The 16,153-nt window shown below is 37.4% G+C and overlaps 1 protein-coding gene across 1 annotated transcript in view; it reads right to left on the reverse strand.

Annotated features, from left to right (window-relative positions):
• FANCD2 (FA complementation group D2) overlaps positions 1 to 16,139 on the reverse strand; it is a 57,603-nt gene extending 41,464 nt beyond the window's left edge. Inside the window, exons 1-14 of the mRNA XM_016209939.2 lie at positions 15,998 to 16,139; positions 13,349 to 13,443; positions 11,349 to 11,489; positions 10,489 to 10,556; positions 10,216 to 10,319; positions 9,762 to 9,822; positions 7,823 to 7,875; positions 5,810 to 5,888; positions 3,321 to 3,445; positions 2,113 to 2,200; positions 1,493 to 1,597; positions 906 to 1,006; positions 412 to 520; positions 157 to 192 (exon numbers count right to left, since the gene is read on the reverse strand). Coding sequence (XP_016065425.2) covers positions 157 to 192; positions 412 to 520; positions 906 to 1,006; positions 1,493 to 1,597; positions 2,113 to 2,200; positions 3,321 to 3,445; positions 5,810 to 5,888; positions 7,823 to 7,875; positions 9,762 to 9,822; positions 10,216 to 10,319; positions 10,489 to 10,556; positions 11,349 to 11,489; positions 13,349 to 13,412 — 1,134 coding nt within the window. The 5' untranslated portion in view covers positions 13,413 to 13,443; positions 15,998 to 16,139. The remainder of the gene's footprint in view (positions 1 to 156; positions 193 to 411; positions 521 to 905; positions 1,007 to 1,492; positions 1,598 to 2,112; positions 2,201 to 3,320; positions 3,446 to 5,809; positions 5,889 to 7,822; positions 7,876 to 9,761; positions 9,823 to 10,215; positions 10,320 to 10,488; positions 10,557 to 11,348; positions 11,490 to 13,348; positions 13,444 to 15,997) is intronic.
• Between the last annotated feature and the right edge of the window lie 14 nt (positions 16,140 to 16,153).

Here is a 16,153-nt window from a genome sequence, read left to right on the forward strand (position 1 = left end):
AAACAGCTAGGGCCAGATGACTCATTTTTATTAGAGCAGCTAGAGAAGACATGGAAGGGATGACTGGAGGGTAGAAGAAAGAAAGCAGGGAAAAAACCACACACTAGCCAATTTCACTAATTTTAATATTTAAAATTCATAGTAAATTAACATTACCTTGTGTTCAGACTCTGGGGCAGTACGTTCAATTGCCTGGAAAAACAAGGGTCACAAATATATTACAACATATTAGTAGAACACTTCTTACCTTATTCAACATGCCTTGGTCCTCTTATCTGAGAACCAAGCAACCACTATCTATCATTTCTACCTGAATGACTTTTATTTCAACTTACCTTTCTTTACTTATACATGTCACTAATTGTCACCCATTTCCTCCTTAATATTTAAAATTCCAAAGATCTCACTCACCTTAATCCAGGCTTCTGAAATGATTTTCTCATATCTAACAGCTGACTTTATTACATCAAAGAGAAGAAAAACACAGTCCTCATCACTGTTTTCTTGATTTCCTGAAGAACTACAAGTAGCAGAAGGGGAATAAAATCATTCTTCCACCTAAGAACAACCTGTAAGATCTGGGTTCTGATTTACTGGCCATGTACCCTGGAACAAGTCCCAACTCATGTGTGAAATGGCTAATAAACTTGTACTGTAGTCTATCTGGGAGTGATGTGAACAGCCATGAGAGAGAAAACAAACAAACACACACACACACACACACCCCCCCCCCCACCCCCCCACCCCCCCCCTGAAAAAATGTACAGTATTACATGAGTGTAATATTACTGCCATTATTTATAGTTGTAAGTATTAAGATCTGCTATCCTGGCTTCAGGATAAATGTCAAAAAACATTCCTTGCCTATGTGAGAAAAAGAATGGTAACAGTCAATAAGCTTATACCGTGTTCGGCCTTTATTTTTCAACTTGCTTTGGGAAGCCTGAAACAATGATGGCAAAATACAATGCTGCAGATCCAACCTCTCCCGAAGTTCAGAAATTACCTGTGGAAAACAAATATTAGCTATGTGTTCTGCTTGTGCATAGGAGATAGGCACAGTCCACTCTCTCAACAGAACCATAACAATCTCCTGAAGGACTGAGGAAGTAGAATTATTAAATGTTAGACAAAGTATTTTGAAAAAGAGTTGATGAAAATAGCTAATGCAAGTATAGTATGTCATGCCCTTCAAAATTGCAGAACTTGAGGTATTACAATGAAATAGCAAATGTAACCTGTAGCAGCTTATCTAGAACAATAAATCTGGTCAGTAGCTCCATTCTCTCCCCTGAGTACCATCTGGATTAGTGAGCATTATAAACTAGTTTGGGGACAGAGAAGAGCAATTAGAACCTATTAATTTAAATAATTTACCTTCATCTAGGCTAGTCTTTTTTGGTTGCTGAGTTTCACAAAGGTACCACTGCTCTTCACTGTATTCTCTAGGATCTAGCACACTATTAGTGTTTGTTGGGAAGTAATAAGGTACCTCAAGTGCATCCGTGGCTGTTACGGAATGAAGAATGAACTTGATTATCACAGGTAAGTCGTTCAATTGGACAGATGACAGCTTACCCATTACCAACTGGCGGACCTAAACATAAAAAGCATGAAAACCTTAAACATTTTCATGTTAATACTTCAACCTAGTACTGACTTGGTAGGTAAAATAAGAAAAATCACTTCTCTAAGTTTTCTCACATATAATTTAGGAAGAAAAAAGCACCTTGTTTTATTTTTTCCCAAATTACAAGCTTTCAATTGTTAACACCACAGCTTCTTGTGATAAATGTGTGTTATCATCTTACAATTTGGAGCCTAAATTTTCCACTGGCTAGAGGAAGGTATAAAAAATTATTATTAGAGCAGCTGTAAATAGTCAGGCAAAATAGATTACCACTAAAACTTACTGCTTAAAACAGAGCAGTGAATCTGTCATAGTATGGAACATGAAATTCATCGAAAAGAACAAGAGATCAAATGTCATTCAATATTGTTTCAAAAGGAAATTTCCATTACATACAATTGCTCCAAGGCAATGACTGACTGACACTGATTGTGGAAGGTAAGAGAGCTAGTTCTGCTTCTGGAAAGCAGAATCTTTCCTACCTTAGACAGGAGCTGTGGGTCAAGTCGGAGGCTGGAAAGGACATCGAGGATAGGGACAGTGAGTGAAGTATTCTCTGTTAGAAGGTCACTGTGAGTGGTGGAAAAAGAAAAGGTGTACAACTTTTAACAGAGCTGGGCAGGTAAGAACTTGGGAAAATCCCTTAGAGTATGGGAAAAAAGGATATACTTACTTCCCATTAAATCTGTTTATAGTGTGTTTCATTAAAATTGTTTTGATTAAAAATACATGCTCATTATAAGAAATTCAAACAACAGAGTAGCGAGAAGACACCCTCCCTCATCATCTCCACTACCCAAAACAAAGGTAACCCACTACTGAGTTTAGTACATATCTTTCCTGAGAAAAGAAAAAAAAATGCTTCAATTAAAATGATGTGATAAATATGACAGATATATGTGCAGGGTGTTATAGGAGCACAGGGTAGAGAACAACAGTGGTAACTTCTAAGAGAAGGCTACACAAAAGGACAGCTGGAATTAAGCAGGCAAAGTGGATGGTACAGTGTTATACCCATAGGGAGCATCCTGCCCAAAAGTATAAGGACAAGCAAAAATTTTTGGAGGTAGCTTTGCAGACAGCTACAGAAAAGGACGTATTACAAACCAAATTTTTTAAAACTACTACTACCAAGATAAGAAGCTGCCTTAAAACAGACACACTATTACAAAGCGATATTGTTCTCCCCTTCTTCATTACTGCCCTACCAATTACTATTTTTCACGTAAATGATAGTAAGCAGTGAGTTTTGGCAATGGCTCTGGTGCAGCAATGTGCATTAGAATGAATCATTTAGGAACCAAAGAACGTAGATGTTTAATACGTGCCACAAATGATTTGGATATGCAGTCATGACTGAGGACCCCTTGGGTGGAGGAAATGCTAACAGAACAAAGGGATCATATTTAAGTCTCCACAGACCAAATTTATATACCTAATCCTAAGCCAGGCTGCATATTTACAACAAATAAACCTTTAAAAGAAAGTAGATGGATCTACTAAATATAGACTCATTATTAGAAAACCAAGTCAAATCCCACACCCTACTCATTGTAGGTAAGAATCATCCCCTTTTCTATAAAAAAGAACAAATTACTACTACTTTTTTCATACTGCAGTGATAAGGCTCCCAGAGTGGAGCCTTGCTTAGGATGGCAACAGTGGTAACTTCTAAGAGAAGCTTACCCACCTGAGTTCTTTCCCCACATCAGCATGCTGGGAATCCCCTAGGATCTCAGGTAGGCTGGTGATAAAGTCATGCTGAAGGTACACTGGAGCAATACTGATCAGCTGCATGATCTTGGTGGTGAGATCCTACAGTGGAGGAGACTATTTGGATTGGAGCATATTACCCAAAGACTTCCTACTCATGAAATGTAGAGCTGGAATTATTTTATGTACAGCATGACAACTACACACACATTCAAGCTTGAAGCCAAAATTCAGAGGTAAATGACCCAGAAATTTACATACATGGGATGGTAAGGAGAAAAAAAAGTAACCTGGATGGTATATGACCTAATTGGTCTGTTATATATTTTATTTCATTTAATCCTCACAACTTTATAGGGTTTCTGTAACAACTCTCATTTTTAAAATGTGCGGCTATGTGTTGCTCAATGATACACAATAAATGACAGACAAAATTCCAGCCCAGATGAAACTCGAAGACTCATGTTCTTCCAAGTAAAGATTAAACTTTGGAATATCTGACAAAAATTAACAGGATGATTTTAGGATCTCTGAAAAGAAAGGGCTTTAAGCACTAGGCTCAAAACAGATTCAACTTCTGGGGAGATTCTTTCTCCTCCTGCCCCCCTTTCCCTCTGGTAATCACAATAATTGCAAAATTACCAGAAGGAAAGGGGGGTAGGGGAGGTAGAAGAGGGTATAGGATGGATAAATGGTAATGGAAAGAGACTTGACTTGGGGTGATGAACACACAATACAATATACAAATGATTATAGAACTGTACACTGAAACCTATATAATTTTATTAATCAATGTCACCACCCCAATAAATTCAATAAAAAGTAAAAAAAAAAAAAAGTACTATCGGATTAACTACAATTTATTTGATTAATGATGCTGAATAATTTTTTCTTACATTTATTAAACATTTGTATTAGCTTTCTTGGGAATAACCTTTTAGAACCCTTACTTAGTTTTCAATTGAACTTTTTTATATTTATCCTTATGGTTCTCTTTTTTCTCATAATCACTGCAAATATTTTTCTCAAGTCTGTCATTGTCTTTTAATTCATGTAATATATTTGTGACACACAGAAATTTCTACTTTTTTTAATCCTCACCAGCGGATATATTTTTTCCATTGCTTTTCAGAGAGAGTAGAGGGAGAGACAGAGAGAGAGAGAGACATTAATGTGAAAGAGACACATTGACTGGTTGCCTTCTGCATGTGCCCCGACTGGGGCAACGGATTGAGCCTGCAACTGAGGTATGTGCCCTTGGCCAGAATCGAACCTGGGACCATTCAGTCTGTGAGCCAATGTTCTACCACTGAGCGAAACTGGCTAGGGCAGAAATTTCTACTTTTTATGGGCTTAATTCAACTGCTCTTTACTTTGTGATTTTATTTATAATCTCTTCATTTATATCTAAAGATCACATGATGCATGCAAAATTTACTTTCTGTATTTTTCTATCCAAATTTTTAAAATTTAATAAAATGGAAAACAAATTTTTCTTAAAAAAAATAAAAAGAGTCAACTTTACCAAGGTGCTTGATAACAAATAACATAATTGCAAAAGCTTCCTGAAATTCTCCTCAATAGTATAATCCTCCTTCATCTCTGGTGGATGCCTAAAATCACGGATAGTAACAAACTCTATGTATACTATGGTTTTTGCAATACATACCCACCTATGATAAAATTTAATTTATAAATTAGGCACAGTAAGAGATTAACAATAACTAATAATAAGATAGAACAATTATAACAATGTACTATAATAAAAAAAGTTATGTGAGTATGGTCTCTCTCAAAATATCTTATTGTACTGTACTCACCCTTCTTATGATGATGTGAGACGATAAAATGCCTACATGATGAGATGTAGTGAGGTGAATGATGCAGATGTTATGATGTAACATTAGGCTACTATTGACCTTTTGGCAATACGTTAGAAGGAGGATCTATCTACTTCAGCTGATCCTGGACTATCAAGTCATAAAAGTGTTGACAGCTGGATGTCAGGAACAGAAATGTCAATAGTTGGGAAAATTTAACCTTTTCCTACTATACTTGGCTATGGGTAACTGAAACCACAAAAAGCAAAACTGCAGATAAGTGGAGACTACTGTATATAGTCAAATTAAAACATCTGCAGTGAAATATCGTGGTTTGGGATCATATCACTTTTGAGAAATAAAACACAGTTGAAAAACTAAATTTCTTCCCAAATATTTATTTAATAAATGATACCCAGCCATCATAAGTAGGTAAATTTCTCTTTTTTTTGGAGAAACTTAAAGAGTGAAATACCCATGATCCTCAAATTATCAAAGCTGAAAAAAGTTACTTAATGAATTTTAAAATGTGATTTTTTTTCTGTTTAGAATGGGGGAAAAAGAAACCCCTGCAAATTCTCAAAGTTTGGTTAAGTGTGGAAAATGCACTCTCTAAATCTAAAATAGAAAAAGTCCCAAAGCCTACCTTGCCATCCACAACTCTATCAAGCCATTTCAGTTGACTGATGATGAGTCGGGGCATGTTGATTCCATCACTGTTCACACTGAAATGTTAGGATGAGAAGACAAGGAACTTAGCCTTTCTGACTTATACAATAGCATGCATTTCAGCCATTCAATTAACATTTACTGAACATTTACTATGCCTTGTGCACTGTGCTAGACACCACGTGATACAAGAAAAGCATGAGTTTTTAATGGTAAATCTTCAAGTTTATTATTATTATATACAAAACTCTGTAAAAACACATATGAAGGAGAAAATTAAAATGACATATAATCCTGTCATCCACAGACGTCCATTATTGATACGCATATGTATACGAATCTATGTGTATGTATGTGTGGATGTTATCTTTAAAAAACAAACAAACAAAAAAACAGCCCTGGCTGGTGTGGCTTAGTTGGTTGAGTGTCGATCCCCAGTGGGGGGTGTGTGTGTGGGAGCCAACTGATCAATGTTTCTCATATCGACGTTTTTCTCTCCCTCTCCCCTTCTCCCTCTAAAATCAATAAATACATTAAAAAAATACTAGGCTCCTGGAGGGGATCAATGAGGGTTAAAAAAAGGGGACATCTATAATACTTTCAACAATAAAGATAATTTTTAAAAAATACTAGGCTGAACTGTAAATACTGATTTGTAACCTGATTTTTTTCCCCTAATTAATGCATGGTATCAAATAGTCCTCTTTAGAATTTTTAATGTCTTCATGATATTCCATTGTGCAGATGTACCTAATTTACTTAACCAATCTCCTATAGTTGAACATCTCAATTATTTACAATTTTTTGTTACTTTGTTATTTTTTTAATTTTTTTTTATATCTTTATTGATTTCAGAGAGAGGAAAGGAAAGGGAGAGAGAGAGATAGAAACATCAATGATGAGAGAGTCACTGATCGAGCCCACAACCCGGGCATGTGCCCTGACCGGGAATCGAACCCCGATCGCCTGAATCCTAGGTCGACGCTCAACCTCTGAGCCACGCCCGGCCGGGCAATTTTTTGTTTCTTTGAACAGTAATCTTATCACTACTTTCATTCACAGTTATTACTTTAAGATAAATTAGAAGAAATGGTTGAGCATTAAAGAGTATGCAAAATCTAAGGTTTTGATACATACAACCTACTGTCCTTGAGGATGACTGAACTGATTTATATGTTCACCAGCAATGTATAAGCATGCCTGTTCATTACACTCAATAGGAAAGGTCCTTTGAGAATGAAAAAAATGTATTTACTGTTTTAAATGTATGTCTTTGATTATTAAAGAAATTAAGTATTTTTAAAATGTCTGATGCTCTTGTGCTTCTTCTTTGTGAACTGTCTGTTCATGACCTTTATCTACTTGTCTATTAGGCTGTTCATTTTTCTAAGTTATTTTTTTAAAGTAAATTTTTAAAAAAGTGGTGAGTAAATTTAAAAAAAAAATGGTATCCTATAAAATTGAAAAGGTAAAGAACAGTATTCAGGGAATATCTGACTGCAGTCAATTGGCTCCCTTCCTTGGAGATAACTACTATTGCCAGCTTATTGTGTATTCTTCTGGCACTATGTATTCATATAAACAGGTGAAAAAAATTTTTTAATAATTTTTTTTAATTCTCTTTCGAGGATATGTTTTTCATTGATTCGAGAGAGAGGAAACGAGAGGGAGAGAGAGAGAGAGAGAGAGACGTCAACTGGTTGCTTCCCGTGGATCAAACCAGAAACGTGGGTATAAGCCTTGCTTGGAATCAAACCCAAAACCCTGTGGTGCTTGGGACGACAGTCTAACCACTGAACCACACTGGCCAGGGCTACATAGATGACATGTCAAAGAAAGATACCCAGTAAAATCTTAGTAGTCATTTAAGAATATGGCATCATGATAAATATGACCTTCAAAGAAACGAATCATGTTTCGGAGTAATCTTTTCAGAGAGAAACTTACGTACATCAGGGTAATTTAAGCATTCCAGGATAACTCCACTTACCTTTCAAAAAGAAATTCTGGCAACTTTTCAAATAAGGTTTTGATAATGGCAGGCTGAAAAAGAAAACATAGGGAGTTAGGGGATGGTCTCAAAATACACAAAAGAAATGTATAATTAGCTATAATTCCAACAAGTGCTCTTAGAGGAAAAAACCCTGCTATAATTGAAATTCTCTTATTATAAAAATGTTCACAGGAATACTGCCTATATTTTGAATAGAAGCTACTGGAACACAAAGGTTTATCAACAATTTATCTTCTGAAAAACTGCAAAATGTGTATCAAAGCAATATTAAAATAATCAGATAATCAGCCCGGCTGGGCGTGGCTCAGCGGTTGAGCATCAGCCTAGGATCCAGGCTATCAGGGTTCAATTCCCAGTCAGGGCACATGCCCAGGTTGCAGGCTCGATCCCCAGTAGGGGGCGTGCAGGAGGCAGCTGATCAATGACTCTCTCATCATTGATGCTTCTCTCTCTCTCTCTCTCTCTCCCTCTCTCTCCCCTTTCCTCTCTCTGAAATCAATAAAGATATATTTAAAAAATAAAAAAATAATCAGATAATCAAAATTATCAGCCCAAGGCCCTGGCCAATGTGGCTCAGTGGTTAGAGCTTCACCCCTTGCACCGAAAGGTCTCGGGTTCAATTACCGGTCAAGGGCATGTACTTGGGTTGCAGGTTTGATCCCGGCAACCACGATGTCTCTCTCACATTGATGTCTCTCTCTCTCCCCCTCCCTACCCCTTCCTCCTTTCCACTTTCTCTATAAAGCAATGGAAAAAAATGTCCTTGGGTGAGGATTAACAAAAAAACAAAACAAAAAACAAACAAAAAAAAGCCCTGGCCAGGAGGCTCACTTGGTTGGAACACTGTCTTGTACACCAAAAGGTTGAGGGTTCGCCCTAGCTGGTGTGGCTCAGTGGTTGGGTGTCAACCTAGGAACCAAGAAGTCATGGTTTGATTCCCAGTCAGGGCACATGCCTGGGTTGTGGGTGCGGTCCCTAGTGGGGGGCATGCAGGAAGCAACCAACCAATGACTCCCCCTCTCCCTTCCTCTCTAAAATAAAAACATATAAAAAAAAAAGTATCAACCAACGAATGCATAAATAAGTGGAACAAAAATCTATGTTTCTCTCTCTTTCTCTAATATCAATTTAAAAAAAGATTTCCACCTGGCCGGGCATGGCTCAGTGACCGAGCATCAACCTAGGACCCAGGAGATCACAGTTCGATTCCCGGTCAGGGCACATGCCCAGCTTGCTGGCAAGATCCCCAGTCAGGGACGTGCAGGAGGCAGCCGATCAATGACGACTCTCATCATTGATGTTTTTCTCTCTCTCTCCCTCTCTCTTCCTCTCTCTGAAATCAATAAAGATACAAAAACATATTGAAAAATAATAATAAATAAAAGATTTCCAATGAAAAGGAAGAGATAAGAATACGGGGAGATTAACAGTGGGAGAGAAGAAAAGAGAAAAAATGGAGGATGGGGTGGGAGACTTCATTGTATACAGTTTTATAATTTGAGATGTTTAAACCATGTCAATGTATTGTCTACTCAATAAATTAAAAAATAAAGGAGAGGGAAAGGGCAAAAACAATTCAATAAGCAAATAAAGAGCTAAATAGGAGATGACACAGATGTGAACATGGCAGAGATATACAAAGTACTCAGGGCACACAGGATGAAACTTTTTGCAACAGAAAACGGAAGCCAAAGAAATAAGTGAGACTTCAAGATGTATTGGGCTAATCAGCTCAGTCCAAAGACAAAGACACTGCCCTACCAGATGCATTTCAGCAACCGGGATATTGTAAACTGTTGCAAACTGAAACCCTCCCATTAAGCCTACTCTACCCTATGCTCCAGCCACTTATGCTTGGGCATACACCACAAATCACAACCAACAAATGTTCACAGAATAAGTGGCACAGTCTCACCTGTAATATGTCAATTCCCAGAAGCAATTTAATGAGGCTCTTAGGGTAAGATGTGCCCATGCTGTAAAAAAAAGAAATTTGTTTTCCTTGTTTTAATGTTTCTCTTATTCTTTCTCCATAAAATTGGTTAAATATATAACCTTTAAAGAGAAACTAATCTGGTAGATAAGAAATACAGAACATTAGAAGATGGCTTTTAAGCCAGGGAAAAGTAGAAAATTGAAATTCTATCAATACAGGTGAGAAATGTTCTGGAAAACTCTCTGGTTCTTAGCCTTATAATTGTAAACTTAATAATTTACAAGTTAGGATAAAACTCTGAGGAAAAGAGAACTATAAATCAAACGTGAAATTCCAAAATACTGTATTCTGCACACACATACACCCCTGCCCTTCCTCACCAGTTAGTGTAACAGACTAAATTTCAGCAATGCTCCATGCCTACTCTCCATACCTGGTTTCCTCATCCTGCTGACGTTCACAAGGCAAAAGACAGTTCCTGAAAATGTCTTGGTCCTCAATGTAAGACTCCAGGCCACTAACAAATTCTTCTATTATCTTAATGGAAAAAAAAAAAAGACAGGTTAAGAGTAAGATTTTTAGTTTAACATTTGCTGTGGGTTAACTAAAAATCTTCTAGCACATTCAACTTTATGCCAATGCCTTTAAATTTCCAATTCCAGAGTACTGCTAGCAAAAGTAAAAGTGCCAGGGAGAAAATACATACTTTGGGATAAGACGGATGTTTCCTCAGAGTCTGAAAGAGTTTCTTTTGGAAAACAATTTGATCCACAGCTATGAGAAAAGAATACCTGGTCACCAGAGTCTTTAACATCTCCCACCATAGTTTACTTTCCTTAAGAATTAAGTTTCCTATCTGATGAAATGAATGAAGATATTTACAACCTAGTAGTCCTGGCCAGGTGGCTCAGTTGGTTGGAGCATCCTCCCGTACACCATAAAGGTTGCAGGTTCCATTCCTGGTCAGGGCACATACCTAGGTTACCGGTTCAATCGTCAGTCAGGGCATGTACAGGAGGCAACCAATAGATGTTTCTCTCTCTCTAAAATCAATAAAAACATATCCTCAGGGAGTAAAAAAAAAAAAAAAGATATTTACAACCTAATTCAGACACAAATCTTCTAAACCCACAGAATAACAAACTCAGCTTTGACAGAGGATAGCTACTAAGTGTTCTAAAAAAGACATGCCATAACCTTAGCAGGATGAAATAATCTATGCCCCCAAAGCAAGCCCTTATATGCCTTATATGGATATATAAATTTTCTTCTAAAATTATTCTGATACAGATCTCACTGCTCTCAGGATATTAATTTGTTTTTCCCAAGAAAACACAAAGCAATACTACCATATAACATTCTTCTAAAAAAGGGAAGAATCAGAAGTACTTTACTTAACATGCATTTATCAGGACCAAAGACTATAACAATATTCTCTAAAAAGCAATTTCAATTTTATCCTTGTCTCAAGACGAATGGTCCTCCCATTTCTAATCTTCATTCCTTTCTATTTAGAAAACCCATGATTCACTATACCCAGAGAAAAGTATTAGACTGAAATATCACCTAGCTGATTCTGACTCTCTCCTGTTTTAAGAATAACTCCTGATGTCTTAAGAAGCTTTACAAAGGTACTGTCATTTTCTTCAACTTCATTATAAACATGAGATTTCTTTGTCTTTTTGGAGAGTGGTTGCTTCCTGGCATCTGAAAATAGACAAAATTTTTAGGAATGTGACAAATAGTAGAGCAAAGATAAAAATGTAAACCCTAGAATAAGAATCTTAAGAGGAAAGTTGATAGGTTCCTGAAGAATTATACTGGAATTGATAATGTAGTAAAATTTTATTTCTAACAATGGTTCAATAGTGGCTTCCAAACAAACAAACAAAATAATAAATAGAATTGTTTTCATCTATTGAGTTTTCATTTAATAATTCAAAATGTGCCACTTCTAACAAGAATAACCATGGAAACGTTTCCACCCAAATTCTAAAGCAGTCGGTCTCTCAAGCTGATATCTACAAACCATTGCTCAGAACCACTGGAAAGCTTATTAAAAGTATATTCTTAGGTCACTTCCAGAGCTTATGCAATCAGTATTTCAGGGATGGGGCTTGGGAGTCCGAATTTTTAACAAGCTTTCCAGATAATAATCCTGATGCACACCAAAGTTTGAGAACCAATTATCTAGATCAGGGGTGGGGAAACTTTTTTCTGTCAAAGGTCATTTGGATATTTATAACATCATTTGCGGGCCATAGAAAATTATCAACTTAAAAATCAGTTATGAAAAAAGCTCCTAGATTTACTGAATTTCGAGTCCCGCCTGCACTTACCTTGGCAGGGCCAGACCAAATTATTTCACAGGCCATATACAGTCCACAGGTGCGGGAGATTCCCCACCCTTGACCTAGATGTACAAGAGTAGGGCAGGTTCTCCTGCATCATATCTTTGAGTATAAAGCCCAGACTGGTTTCATTCCAAAGCTTTCAACCCATGAGAATAAAACATAATTAACAAACAAAAACAAATAGGTGCTTGAAGTTAAACGATTACCTGCTCTTCTACCTTAATGATACAAGTTAGAATCGCCTTAATAGAGTAGATGAGTATAATAAATGAAAAAGTCTATCAACTTCTTGTCAGAACTCTTAGGGCCTCTGTCAACCACATTCTCATATGAACAGAGTCTGTCTCTTTGCCTTTGATATGCTTGCTTTGATATGATGCCTTTCCTTTAAATCACTATCATAGCATTTATCTAGACCATATTTTTAAGAAAGGGGACCATTATTTTTTTAAAGGGTAGGGAATATAATGTATTTCTGTATCCCAGCACAATAGATAAGCTCTGTAATACTAACTCCTCTTATGGATGTGGAGACTGACACTCAGAGACTGTAGGCATGCCATGCCTGAAGTCATACACGGAATCAGAGGCAGAAACTCAATCTCAAATCTCCTGATATAGATTCTGTGTGCTCTATCCATTGAGCCTTAATGACTCCTAGCATTTGAAGGTAGGAACATCATATCTCTGTAAGTGCCTCACATGTTTTTTTATTTTACTCAATTTATTGGGGTGACATTGGTTAATAAAAGTATATGTTTCAAGTGTACAATTCTATAAAACATCCTCTGTATATTGCATTGTGTGCTTACCACCCAAAGTCAAGTCTACTTCCATCACCATATATTTGACCCCCTTTACCCTCTTCAACTCACCCTCATCTCCATTCCCCTTTAATAGCCAACATACTGATGTCTATGAGTTTCTGTTTGTTGCTTTCTATTTTATATCCCACATATGAGTGAAATCATAAGGTTCTTGTGCTTCTCCATCTGACTTATTTCGCTTAGCATGATACTCTCAAAATTCACCCACATTGTTGAAAATGCAGTACTTTATCTTTTCTTATGGCTGAGTAGTTTTCTTTTATGACTGGATAAAGAAGATGTGGTACATATATATAAAGTAATAGTATTCAGCCATAAGAAAAGATTAAATACTGCTGCACACATTTGTTATAGGAAATAAAGCAACAAATGAGTAGATACTTACTAGAGGCATCTTCTGTCAGGGCTTCTTTATCCTCAGATTTTGATAGTCTTCTTTTGGAAACCATTTTGACCAGTTTTCTGCAGTTAAATTACTTTCTACAGCAAAATCAGAGAAGTTACCCTCTCAGAGCTTGATAAATTCTGAGAAGTTAAAGCTACAGCTCAAAGAAAACTACTGTATTCGAAACTGAACTGGTTCTCATGTTTACTTATGCTATCTAAATCCAGGTGTTGAGAAAATTTCAACCCCTATATCTGGTCAATACTCCCTTGCTTTCAAGACTTGTTTACCTACTTGCCTTTTTAGCCAGACCACTTCCTCTTTTTAAATCCTTACCGGACATGTTTTTATTGTTTTTTAGAGAAATGAAGGGAAAGAGTGAAATATTGATATGAGAGAGAAAGATCGATCGGTTGCCTCCCATACGCACCCAGACCAGGGATTGATTCCAAAACCTAGGTATATGCCCTGATTGGGAATTGAACCCACAACCTTTTGGTGTACAAGATAATGCTTCAATTAACTGAGCCACCTGGCCAGGGCCACACCACTTTCCTCTTGCTGAAAGATAAAAACCCCAATTCTCTACTTGACATTTAAGATCCTTCATCTTCTAGCCCCAAACTATACCTCTCCTTTAATTTAATAATCTAATACTACACATTACAGACTGTGCTAGGTGCTGGGTTTACAATAATGAACCAGACATGATGCCTGACCTCAGGGAGTTTACGGTATAGTAATAAGTAGCCTTAATGTAGTTAACTACAGCCATGCTTTGCATAAGGATGTTTCAGATGACAAACCACATATACCACAGTGGTCCCATAAGATTATAATGGAGCTGAAAAATTCTTATCACCTGGTGACATAAAAGCTGTTGCAATGTCACAGCAACAACACATTATTCACGCATTTGTAAATAACTGGTGTAAACAAACCTACTGTGCTACCAGTCATATAAAAGTATAGTGCATACAATTATGTACAGTACGTAATACTTGATAATAATAAGCGACTATGTTATTGGTTTATGTATTTACTATACAACATTTTTTATCGTTACTTATACTATTTATATTTATTAAAAAAAGGTTTGCTATAAAACAGCCTCATACATCTGGTGTTTACTGCTTGATTACATTGCTTTCTCTTGTGCTTGATTTAATCTTGTGTTGCACAGTAATATGCTATACAAGCTTGTAGCCTAGAAACAAAAGACTATAACATACAGCCTAGGTGTGCAGTAGTAGGCTATACCATCTAGATTTGTGTAAGTGTACTTTACGATGTTTGCACAATAATGAAATTGTATATGGATGCAATTCTTAGAATGTATCCCCATGATTAATCAACACATGACCATATAGTTATGTGCTATAAAAGAAAAGCACAGACTGCTATGAGGGCTTACAAGGAAATTTAGTCTAGTTAGGGTGGTGATGATGAAAAAAGTAGCGATAATTTCTCAGGGATGATCTCTTTGAGAATGTGATTTTAAGCAGGGACCTGAGGGTTGAAATAGGAGTTAGTAGAAGAAGGTATGAAAAGAGTAGTATGAGCAGAGAAAAACTCAACACTGGAACAGGAAGGAGGTTGTAGAATTAGAAATGAGACTGCAGAGGTAGGGGAAGGCCTGAACCACAGGGCCTTCTAGCCTATCCTGTAAACCAGAAAAGTGTTGTTTTCACCCCAAATACTCTTATCCACCTGGAAACTACTACTCATCCTTAAAAGACTCAATTAAATGTCATCTTCCTAGAAAAATGTTCCTCCGGCTGGGTGGCTCAGTTGGTTGGAGTACCCTCCTATACACCAACAGGTTCGATTCCCAGTCAGGGCACATACATAGGTTGTGGTTCAGTCTCTGGTGGGGGTGCATACGATAGGCAACCAATCGGTGTTTCTATCTCTTCCTCTCTCTCTCTAAAAATCAATGAAAACATATCCTCGGGTGAGAATTTAAAGAAAAATGTTCCTCCTATCCCCAAGAAAGTTTGCTACTCCAGCTTCCCTGATCCACTAAGCTATCTAGGAGCCCTCACCACATCACACTAGGCTGTGGAGCTCCTTGAAAGCAGGAACCCAGTGTCATTTATTTCAGTATCCCTAGTGCCCAGCACAGGATCTGGTATATAAAAAGATTCTAACACTACTTGGTTAATGAGAATGGCTGGCACGCAGGTAAATACTAATAGCTAACAAGAACTATTTTACTTAAGTTATTCCTCACAAAACGTTTTGCGTTGGTACCATTATTCTCATAATCAGTGGCAGAGCTGGGATTCTAACTCAGGATCCAGAATCTGCCGTCTTAACTACCACCTATACCTACTCTTGATTATAATAATGGCTACCGATAAGAGTTAATATTTACTATGCACCAGGCACCATGCTAAGAGTTTTCTCGATCCGTTTCCTCGTTTAATAATTACAACCATTATCAGACATTTTGCAGGCGGAAAATCTTAGGCAAGTCAGGGCCCGCTGACTTCTGGGCAAGCCCTTAACAGTATTCTACTTTCTGGTTTACAGAGGAGCCTAAAAGACGGGAAGATGGGGCCGGCTACGCGGCCTAGGCCGTTCGGGTAGAGAGGTTGGGGATAAAAGCCCTTCTCAACTCGTCATTTTAACGACGCAGGGAGGTACCTGAAGGTCTACCCCACGATAGGACTGATGAAGAAGCCGAGGTTTAGGACGCGAAACACCGGAGGCAAAGGCCGAGCTCGGCAGGGGCCTACAGGCCAAGCAGTAGAAGAGCGAGGCCTCGGCAGATGACGACGGCAGCTCCCCTCCTCCGCCGCC

Source organism: Miniopterus natalensis, chromosome 15 (assembly GCF_054644295.1).
Source record: "Miniopterus natalensis isolate mMinNat1 chromosome 15, mMinNat1.hap1, whole genome shotgun sequence".
NCBI classification, from domain to species: domain Eukaryota; kingdom Metazoa; phylum Chordata; class Mammalia; order Chiroptera; family Miniopteridae; genus Miniopterus; species Miniopterus natalensis.